The sequence below is a fragment of the Labeo rohita genome, chromosome 2, assembly GCF_022985175.1.
Source record: "Labeo rohita strain BAU-BD-2019 chromosome 2, IGBB_LRoh.1.0, whole genome shotgun sequence".
NCBI lineage: Eukaryota > Metazoa > Chordata > Actinopteri > Cypriniformes > Cyprinidae > Labeo > Labeo rohita.
This window is the reverse complement of record NC_066870.1, coordinates 24,099,463-24,111,197: the sequence shown is the minus strand read 5'-3', so window position 1 is coordinate 24,111,197 and position 11,735 is coordinate 24,099,463. Positions and strand designations below refer to the sequence as shown.

At 37.2% G+C, this 11,735-nt stretch overlaps 1 protein-coding gene across 1 annotated transcript; it reads right to left on the bottom strand.

Moving 5' to 3' along the window:
• Positions 1-899: 899 nt before the first annotated feature.
• LOC127180813 (uncharacterized protein KIAA0040) lies at positions 900-10,622 on the bottom strand. Its single transcript, XM_051135120.1, has 2 exons — positions 10,383-10,622; positions 900-5,701 (listed from the first exon to the last, which is right to left on the bottom strand). Exon 2 carries the CDS (start codon positions 5,154-5,156, stop codon positions 4,824-4,826), a length of 333 nt encoding a protein of 110 aa, XP_050991077.1. The 5' UTR covers positions 5,157-5,701; positions 10,383-10,622; the 3' UTR covers positions 900-4,823.
• Positions 10,623-11,735: the final 1,113 nt, after the last annotated feature.

Here is an 11,735-nt window from a genome sequence, read left to right as displayed (position 1 = left end):
ATAAAAGGTGTTTGATTTTCTTTGCATGTTCACTTTGTAAACACTGGGTCGGTACTTCTGCGGTGATGCAGGACGATTTTGAAGTTGGAGAAAAAAAATAAGTTTGGAGTTTTTCGACATACCTGTATTGAACTGGAAATAACAAAGAGACCAAGACGAGCATTTGTGGTTGAAAAGTATATAAATGGTAAATATTTGTAGAAAATAATCAGTCGTTTCGATAGATATGACCCTTCTTCCTCGGCTGGGATCGTTTAGAGCCATTTGAAACCGCATTTAAACTCCATTTTGGAAGTTCAAACTCTGGGGCACCATTGAAGTCCACTATATGGAGGGAAATCCTGAAGTCCTGAAAGACATGAAGATCTTGGATGACAGGAGGGTGGAAATGAACTAATCCTTTAAACATGATTAAACAAATTATTGTGTTAACTTATTTTATGGCATTTAAATAACATGTTGACCTGGACAGGTCCACAAAAGACATCCCCACAATAAATATATATAAAAAAAAAATAATTTTATTTAATTTTGCAATTCAAAAAAAAAAAAAAAAAAAAAAAAAAGACAAGGCTGAAAAAAAAATCTGCATGCATCAACCTGCATCACATCAGACTTTGAGTAAAAAAATGCTGCTTCAGCATTATTCACACAAACTGACAATCATTTTAATGCAGAACTGGACTGATCAAAGCTGTTGAATGAGAGTGCAGGAAACAGAACTTGACAGCTTCGTTGTTCAAACAAATGAAAACTGTTCTCCTTTGATCCAGCTGTACCAGAAACCAAAATCAATGAAGGACATGTATGATCCAGCCTCACTGAATACACAATGAATAATTCAGTGTTTGCTTTACCCGAAATATGGAAATACACGGTAGTGAAACACAGCAGTTCAGTGAAAAAAAAAAAAGTGTGACGCATGATTTTAATAATGTTAATGTTAATGCATGACTTTCTGAAATGCATAATCAGAATGTGCTGAAGTACCTCATAAACATCTAATTATGGCACTGCAAACATGCCAGCATCTGAAAAGTGCACGAAGATCAAAGTTTGTTTATCAGCAAGCTCAATTACACACGACTGTGATGATAATGGTGTATCTTTCAGCCTGTGTTTTGAGCTCATTTCTGAGCTCATGATAATCATTTTCTTTCACTGCATTGTGAATGAAAGTGTTTAGAAGGAGATTATTGGAGCAGTGTCATAGAGGTGTTGTTAACTTGCTCTAGTAAACATGCGTCACAGATCCAAAGTAACAGCCTTCCCCCTCATTTGTCTGTAAATAATGGTTTTCTCAGTCGAGTCATCACAGAAAGAAAGGCAGGTTATATTTCTAGAGAAATTGTTTTGCGAGGAACCTATCAATTTCTGAAGCCATTTAAAGCAACTCATTTTAAATGCGTCGCATCCTGCGACTGAAGGACAAGTGGTTGCGACCCACTAAGTGCGTCACTAGAAGTTTTTGACATTTGTATATTACACCATCTTTGGAAAATGATTTTATCCAAGATTTGGTTTAAGTGCAGCTTTTAGAAGCATTTGAAATCTGACGTTACTGACATTTGATCCTATTAGAAATGTTAAAAAAGCGATATCACACAAGTGCCGCTGTTCTGAATACTGCAGGAAATCACAGTGGCATTGATCCAGGACCAACAACATGGCTGCGAGTGTGATATTTATGTTATACAGCAGTTCAATAGATGAGAAATTCATATTGAGTAACTTACATTTTAGACACAATATTGCCGGTTTCCTTTGTTGTTTTTTTTTGCTTCGCCAACTAAAAAATTCTAAAACAGAATCAACTGCAACCTGGTCTCATGACGAACACGTACCTCTAGGAACTTTTTCGCAAGATTTCACCTATTCAGGGTGAAATGTCTACTTGGGTGGCGCTAAAAGAGTGTTCGTTTCCCTCCGGAACCGATTAACGTACATATGGTATGTTTTGTGACGCTGGTTTTGTACGTGTTGCCGTAGTTCTGGCTTGGAATATCCATTGAGTGGTGCTATAACTAACGATCCGTGACGTTTTAAAATAATGTACCATCTGCACTAATCCTAAACCTACCCGATAGTATGAACAAAAGCGCATGTGACATAATCGCAAACACAATCGCAAGCATGCTATTTTATCTTGTTTTTTTTATCTCTCATCTTTAAGTACTTTCACCACGGCTTCCGCATCCTAAGTCCAATTCCGTGCTGGCTGAGCTACCGAGCAAGCTTGTTACATACGGGAAGCAAAACATGGTGCTGTAATCATAACGGTGTACAAAAACGATTACAAGTACTCGCTGTTTTACCGCCTCTAGTGTTCTGTTGGAAACTGCAGAGATATTACTTTATTTCCCAGAGGTACATTTTCGTCATGGGACCAGGTACTTTAGATCAACTGGTATGTCTCTTAGCAGTGGTATACTCCATTCCAGAATGTATTTCGAATTAACTGGTTACATAAATGATTCAATGACTCACTCATAGGGCTGGACGACATGACCTAAAATCAAAATCTCGATTAATTTAATGTTTTACTGCGATTACGATTAACGAACGATTATTTTTAGTTTATTATTATTATGCCCTCAAAGTTATAGATGTGGTCTTGTCACTTATAGATCTTGTCTTGTCACTTATATACGCGCAAGTATTTACTCTTCTTACTGGCCATTCACACAAAACACGTCTTTGCATCTCAAAACATGAGATGCAGCCAAAGACTTTATATATAAAAAGACTGTGCTCTTCTTATTCTTAAGAATGGGAGAAAGTGCAACACCTAATATGGCGACTAAGCCCCGCCTTATACATGAAAGAGCCTATCGTTGATTAGTAAAGTCATTGCGTCACTGCAGCTGCCGTTAAAAGCTCCGGTTGTGGCAGCGCTCGCAAACCCATGCTCATGACTGCGCTTGCACATTGGCTGCTCTAGCATTGAAACATAAGCCTTTTTTAGCGATACTGGAGAATAAGAAACAACATTTATGAGGCAGTTGTTGTCAGATTTCATTGGTGATTTTAAAAATATGAAATTGAATTGTAAGGTTGGTGAACCGTTTTGGAGAACTTATGTTTCCCCATTCAAACTGCACTTGCATGACTGAGAGGCATTTCAAAGATGGCGACCAAGTGAAATGACTTGCCTTAAAGGGACTTTGACGCAACACATAAGCTCAGCACAGAATGTCTACTCTGCCATGTTGCCGTCAAATACAAAGTTGTCATGTCAACTTGCTATTGTAAACAAAAGCATGCAACGCTTGCTCTGCCTCCGTGGTCTTCTGATTGGTCCACTGTTTTGGAAACTGACATTAATGAGCAGCACTGCACGTGTCAACTTGACACAGCGTTTTAACCGCACCACTCATGTGTGAGACACTGCAAAAATGTTAGCGCAACAGTCATGCACGTCAGTATAGCGCCGACTACACACACGGTAGTATGATTTAATGGGAAGTATTAACAGGATTAAAAAAAACAAAATAACCGGCATATGAAAATTCCATCGGTTAGAAGTTTTGAATTTCGGTTTTGATTACTTTTCAATTAATCGTCCAGCCCTACTCATTTATATAGATGGCAACAGTTGAATGAATAAATCAAAGATTCACTCAAAAAGACAGTTGTTGCTACCGACTGGCGTAACAGTGTAACCTGCAGAGTCAAATCCCCACCACTCTGACGTAAAAATTCCAATCCGATCTCATGGCGATTTGTACATATTTGATGAGATGGCTAATTCGTACAACCTCACTTGTATGATTTGTGAAAAATTGTTTTTATGAGGTGGCAAATTCATAGGAATTTGTACAAAGGAACTTAACCATCCAAAAAGTGAGGTCGTACGAATTAGCCACCTTGTAAATTCCAAATACAGTTGGAAAATCGCCACCCTTAATACTGTCTGGACCCCACACATGAAGATAAGCGGAGTATTAGTAACACTGGAAAGTGTTTGCTAGGCCGCATTTACACTACACAGTTCAAGTGACCCAATTCCGATTATTTTCTCCCATGTAGCACAGATCGGATATGACCCACGAACGTGTAAGCAGGCAAGAAGCACTTGAATTCTGATATTCTCAGATCAGTTTCAAACTTCATTCATATGTGGAAATAAGTCTGATATGAATCCATATGTTCATTTGTGTCTGCCATGTAAGTGAGCAGATCAGATATTCCTTTCAAAAGCAATGGTGGCGATTGACATCAGCTCAGGTGGACACCAGTTGTGATCGCATGACTCTTTTTAATGTCGAAATGGTGGATGAAAACTCTGTCCATTGGAGTCATGCTGAAGTTGTATGTGTTTTGAGGCTTTGGGCAAAAGCTTGTGTTATCATTTCATCTAGTTTCGTTTTTCAAACCCGCCATTTTTACTTCCTTTTCAGCCTAAGTTTTTCCAGGTCAGTTTGGTGCGCCAAGGGTATAGTGTAAATGCAGATATAAGATATGGGCCATCAAAAAAAACTTGGACATTGTCAACAAACTGGAAACTGGGCATCAAGATCTTCAGTGTAAATGCGGCCTTTTTGGCATTTAAAATAGTTTAAAGATAAGCATTTATTTTTTACCTAAAATGGGTTATTGTGAAGCCTTTCAGGACCACACACACACACACACACACACACCATACAGCATCTTTCTTGCACATTCATTCACTCCTAAACTTCTATACATAAAAATCTTTCGAAATTCTCTTTTAAAATTTTTACATTCAGGCACATCTTAGTAAACACTGCTGCAACTCTTTTGTACCTTTATATGTACCATGAAGATAAATAAATATAAAATTGTTTGTTCATCGTGCCCTTTTACACCGTCGTCAGTGCAAGTCTTTCACTACTCAAAGGATCTGTTTTGACGGAGATCCACAAGTCTTCATTATTCTGCCCGCCGTTTTTCTTTTTCTTTTTTTCAGTTTTTGTATTTGTGACCGAGGTCTCACCTTTACGGCAACAACACCGGCATCCGTCAGCATTACGACAGCAGCAACAATGACAGCACACCAGAAGAGATGTGAAGAGGACAACCAGCGGTAGAGTCAGAAGCACTACCAGGCACACCGTATTGTAGACGCTCTGGTCGTGCTTGAGTGAAGCGAGGTTCCATATATCATTGAAAAATTTCAGGATTTCCTCCGTCATGGTTCAACGAGAGTTCTTCAAATCCTTTGGGACTTCCTATAGAGATCAAATCCAATGTGATCCGAGATGTAAAGCCAAAGTAGATCCGATTAAACCAGTAATCAGCATGGGATTTCTATCTGCAGATCAAGAAATTGTTCATTTGATCCAGTTCCAACACTGTTTAAGCTCAGTTCAGACCTGCTAAATGTTCTTATGTCATAGCAAGTCCCATCCTGAGGAAAAACCACACAAGCCAATTGTAATAAATGACGGATGGACAATTTTCAAAATCCTTGATGCTCACAGTTATTGCTTTAAACCCAAACTACACTGTTCGTCTCATAAAACGCCTTGCCTTTGGGGTCTAACAACAAAGCTTTGCTTATGAGATGTTTCTCTTTGACTTTTCACGATTCATATCTTGTGGCTGTGAGGATTGCGGAGATCGTGGGTCGTGTTTATACTGGGTGGATTCCTCTCAGCATCGGTCCCTCTGGAGACTCCAACTCTATTTTAGTCTCTTCTGCCTTGAGTCTCACAGATGTGATGGAATGAGGGCATTTCTGGATAGAGAGATGGAGAGAGAGAGAAATACAGAATATCAAAAAAGAGAGAAAGGGAAAGAGAGCAGAAGTTAAGTCAGCTGTGGATCCTCAAGTGACTCCATGTCTCTCATGTATTCTGAATCCCATCAATGTTGCACGCAAGAGTCATAAGTGCAGAGCTACATGAGCCAAACTAGGTCTCAGAACTAATTTGTATATTTTTAATTCATTTAAATATGACTTATTTTTTAATGTCAAATATGAACACTGTGAATAAACCAACTTGCATTCAAAATACATTTAAAAAAATCCATATTATAGATAGTAAAATCAGACTTCAGATACAATTAATTGATTCAGTGATTCTATCGTGTTGTTTCAACATATTCTACTTAAATTGACAAATATATTACTGAAACAATGAGAGATAATACATTATTTCAAAAAATGAGGAACCACTGAATATACTCAACTAGAAACACTCTGACGTCAATTCATATACCACAATGCCAGTGACAAACAGATACGCTCTGCAAAACCACCATATGACAGATAACTGACAGTTAGAACAAAGACCACAGCAACATACTGCTATCAATGTAATAATGGAGCAAATTTGTACTGTAAGAAAAGATTAACTGAAGATTATTACATGTGAACTTGTGAACTTATTTAGGGCCTGAGCACTGATGGTGCAAGGACCCTATTGGAATTGCTCAGATTCTTCTTCTCCAAAATGAATTGCATTTTTGAGGGCCTAAACATGCTCGAAAACTCATGAAATTTTGCACACATGCCAAAAGTGGTGAACATTTACATCTGATATGGGTTTCAGAAATGGGTGTAGCAAAATGGCTCAATAGCGCCACCTATAAAATTTAAATTAAGTGCCCCTCGAGCTGTGTTTCACATACATGTACGAAATTTGGTAGACACATGTAACAAACCAATACCTACAAAAAAGTGCCCTGGTACAAAGTCCGAAACCCGACATGAAGTGGTATTTTGAATTATAGCGGCACATTTAGCCATTTTTAGGTGTTGTATTTAAACAAACTTCTAGAGATTTAAACAGATCAACACCAATATTAGTTGTTATCTAAAACCCTTTGTGACGTTAAATTGTAACGTTGTGTTTTTGTTGAAGGGCGTGTCCGTGGCGGCCTGACAAACTTCGGCGTTTCGCCATGAATAAGGAAGTTGTTATAATTCAGGTATACATTGTTCAATCTCCACCAAAATTCCCATGTTTGTTAAGAGTCCTGTCCTGAACACATGCCCATGACAATATTCAGTTATAGCCATAGCGCCACCTGCTGACAACAGGAAGTGGCAAGTTTTACGCTCTAACATACTCCTCATAGAGATTTAATGACATCAATTTAATATTTGGTCAGTCTAATCTAAAGGCCTTTGTGATGTTAAATTGCAAAAATCTTGAGTTTTTGTTAAAGGGCGTGTCCGTGGTGGCCTGACAAAGTTCGATGTTTCGCCATGGGAGTAGAAGGTGTTGTAACTCAGTCATACAATGTCTGACCTGCCCCAAACTTTACATGTTCGATTAGAGTCCTAACACATCTAAAGGCCAATATTCTGTTATAATCATAGCGCCACCTGCTGGCAACAGGAAATCACTTGTTTTACACTAACTTAAACTCGCAATGTCCAATCTGCACCAAACTTCACATTTGGTAAGAGTCTTGGCCTGAGACATCTAAAGGCCAATATTCAGTTATAATCATAGCGCCACCTGTTGGCAAGAGGATACATCATACTTTTCACTAACTCAAACATACCACGTTCACATTCCTATTATTTTGACTTTATGTCCCCATGAAACAATACTGCATATTTTACATAAAATGTTATGCCACATGATTTTTTATACATAGAAGCACTACATCAACACAAATTTATAAGGATTAGTACTTCACATGATCACAAATTCACATGTCCCTAATCATGTTTTTCTTTCAACTTCACTTTGAAATAAAGGATATAAAGCCATTTTGAGTATTAGTATATTCGTTTACTCTTTGACCTTAAAAATTCAATTTATTTTAATACATGTTTTCCTTCCCACCCTGTCACATGAGTGACGTGGCCCTTTAAAAGCCAAACCACATGCCCTAAATCACGTGAATTCTTAGACGTGACATAATTTCTTTGGAAGGAAAGCAACTACAAGAACAAAGTATTACTCAAAGTTTTCTTCATTAGTTCATTAGTTTTTTCTCTTTTTTATATATTTTTTAGAAGACTGTATAGCATAAAAATAAAATGTCCAGTCTATTGTGTCAGTATATACAGGATATATTAATAGATTTTGTGCATATATTAAAATTGTTTCTAAATGTTAATCATCTGCTAGCATGTTGTTGTTGTTTTATAGCTAGTACTGGGCTTCACTAGCTTAAAATGAAAAACAATTGTCATATAACAGGGTGGACAATTTTCCTAGACTAATTTTTGGTCAGGTTTACTATGTTCTTGTAAGCTGAGCTTGACCAGTATTATTTCTGATAGACAGGCTTTCCCCCTCAGGCTAAAATAATAATACAATTTTTAATTATAATACAATTTTCTAGTCCAAAATCCACTAAACTGTAGGAATGATGGTGTGGATTCATGACGTTTGTTTACTTGCTGATGCATTTTCACCCTGAATTAGTTTATCTTTTGCTTCTTTTCATTACTACACACATCCATATAGAACAGGGGTGGCGAACGTTGGTCCTGGAGAGCTGCAGCCCTGCAGAGTTTTGCTTCAACCCTAATCAAACCTGAACAAACTAATCAAGGTCTGCATGATTACTAGGAAGCTACAGGTAGGTGAGTTTTAATTAGGGTTGGAGCTGAACTCTGCAGGGCTGTGGCTCTCCAGGACCGGAGTTCACCACCCCTGATATAGACATTTACAGATTTAAATTCAACAAATTTACTTTAAGTATCTATTTTTAAGACAAGAAATCACTGGTGAACAGAGTAAAACTTCTAGATATCATCATACTTTTGCAACGGGTTAATCACAGATTAAGTTGTTTTGTATTACAAGTTTTCTAAAATGTAATATTTAAACATAACAGTGATATGCACTATGTATGCATACATTTCTAGAACGGAAACATGAACATCGGATAAATACAGGCTTAAAGTTCTTGTTTCATTGTGCTGAGACATAAAACGTTTCTACAAAGAGGCTCTTTAATATCTCTTTTTATTACTCTGTAAATCAGAAAATACTGTCAACAACCAGAAGAGAAAATTGCCATGTTTTTGCCATGCATGTGCTACTAAGAAAGAAAGAGAGAAAAGCTCCTCTTGAGAACGCTGCACTGTATTGTATGTAGATTTAAACCTACAAACACGACAAAGAGCGATAAAATAAACTTAAATGTATATTTTGTATGTTTTCTTTACATCGATTGGAGTTTATAAAAGTAATGGGGTTACATAATTTTATTTTCTTCACTGTTCCCCACTGTAGTGTTGCACAAACTTCACGAAGCCTCAGCTTCTTATTTTGGCTGTGAAAGGTTTGTGCGGGTAATGTGTTTCCCCTGCATCCTGCAGACAGTTTCACAACAGGAAATCTGTTAGTGCAGCAAAAATTTTTAGATGTGATAAACACCTATGCAAGAAAAGGCAACTCTCTTCTCAAACACAGACAATTTGAAGCCTCTCAAAGTAGCTAAGCACTAAAAGGCATCATATCGTGTTTCCCGTTTTGAAGTTTCAGCCATATACTTGCGTAAGACTTCAAGAGCATTCAGCTCTACGTTCTAACTCTTATCCTTCACCTCCTCAGCACGACCCTTCTGAAGAAGAACAATCACTTTAAGTAATTCTTAGATCGGCAGAGGAATGTTAAACAGGAAGACTCTCTCAGCTTCACACAAAGCCAGGATGGAGCTCCGAAATTCAGTGACAACATCAGTTACATGCAAAGACATGTCGTTGTGCACATAAAGCCAAATTCCTCCGAATTTCAGAAAGAGATCATTCGATTAAACTAGGCAGACAAATCATTTCAGAAGCTCACAAGCAAGTTTAACACATTTCGAAAAAACAACTACATGGACGTGATTAACCTCACACAAGAGAGGACAATGTCTAAATACAGAACAGGCCCTCAGGGTCCAAAATGTGTCTGAGAGAAAGAGGGCGAACAGAAAGCTTAGTTTCATCATTTGGAAGCTCTGGATTAAACACAAGCTGGAGAGCCTGCTTGCTTTTAGACCTGTTATGGAAATATTTACAAAACCAAAGAGTCTCCACCTGCTTTTCATTTACGGTGCCCAGTTTATATACAGTACAAGAATAATTTGTATCTCCTGCCTTCCTACTTTGGTGATGTCAAACAGCAGTATTTTTCAGACTTGAAAGCAAAGTGCACAATCCCGGGCCGCAGTATAAACAAAATGGTTTTACCACTTCTTTGCCAGGACTAATCGGGAAAAAGGTCATATCGTAGAACGCACATGTGCTATATATCAAAATTAGAAAAACATATTTCTCAGCATGGCCACAAGCTTCTCCATTACTCCGAATGTCAGTCACGACACAGAAGGAGCGCAGAAGTTAAAGGGGCATATGGCCTGAATTGAGTTAGCTGTTCTCAGCTATGCCACATGTGACAAACAGATGCTCATCAGGCCAGCCATCCATCATTTCTCAGCCCATAAGCATTAAACCTTACCGGCTCTGATGAGGGGTCAGTCCAGACGTCTCTGCGGGCATCACATAACCCTCATTTCAGCAACACAGTCTGCTGCTCTGAATGGACGGCACGTACGGCATATATCCACTGCTGTACCTGGAGCCTGTGTGTGAGAGAGGAGGAGTCGAGTCACTGTTTCTCAGTCTTTCTTGGGCCGTACAGCATAAGAAAGAGCCCTCTGTCTGCTCGCAACTCTTTTGCCTGACACACTGCATTCTTGTGGTTACTTTATAAACTCAACTTCTCTGTGATGTCACAGAAACTAAGGGAGGGGAAAATGTGTCACTGTGTTTACATAGTGCCCACAAACAGTTTTTGGCATGTAATAAAATCATTTTGAAAGTTCACTGAGGAGCTAGAGTTAAGCTGAGTGAGAGAACTGAAAAGTGCAGTAAAACTGAAAATACTTTTTCAAACTGAATGAGGGCAAAAGTAATAGCACATCTTTTGTAATATGTGATTTATGGCTAACAACAGATAGTTTAGTTACTCACACTTATGAATGTGCCACTGTGCCAAAACAAGGAATTAGATATAGAGATTAGAAAAACAGAGTTATCCTTGACTTAAAATGTTAATATTCTGATTTCCTGTTGAAGAAATATATTATCAATATTTAAATTAGTTAAGTAATTTTTTTTCAGGATTCTTTGATGAATAGAAAGATCCAAAGATCAGTATTTATCTGAAATAAAAAATATTATGTAACATTACACACTACACCATTCAAAAGCTTGGAGTCAGTATAATTTTTCCTTTTTTTTTCCTTTTCCTTTTGAGAAATTATAGAAATTAATACTTTTATTATCAAGTATGCTTTAAATTGCTCAAAAGAGATGATAAAGACATTTATAATGTTACAAAAGATTTATATTACAGATAAATGCTATTTATCACAGAAACCTGATAAAATTCCACTCCGCTATTAATAATAATAATAATAATAATAACAATAAATGGTTTTTTAGACAAATCTGAATATTAGAATGATTTCTGAAGGATCATGTGACTAGAGAAATTATGCTAAAATTCAGCTTTGAAATCACAGGAATAAATTACATTTTTAAATATATTAAAAGAAAAACAGTTATTTTAAATAGTAAAAAAGTTCAAATTTTTTATTTTTTGGTGTACTTTAGTTCAAATAAATGCAGGCTTGGTGAGCAGAAGAGACTTCATTAAAAATCTTACTGTTCAAAAACTTTTGACTGGTAGTGTATGTGAAAAAAAAAAATCATTATTTAGACAACATTTTGCTTATTAATGTAGTTGCGTAGTACCTGGACTTGTATATTACGAATATTGTTGCCTTTTTGACTGTTTGTTTTTGTT

Bases quoted from the DNA above. Each gene is read 5' to 3' on its own strand.
- LOC127180813 (XM_051135120.1), bottom strand. From the start codon at position 5,156: ATGACGGAGGAAATCCTGAAATTTTTCAATGATATATGGAACCTCGCT.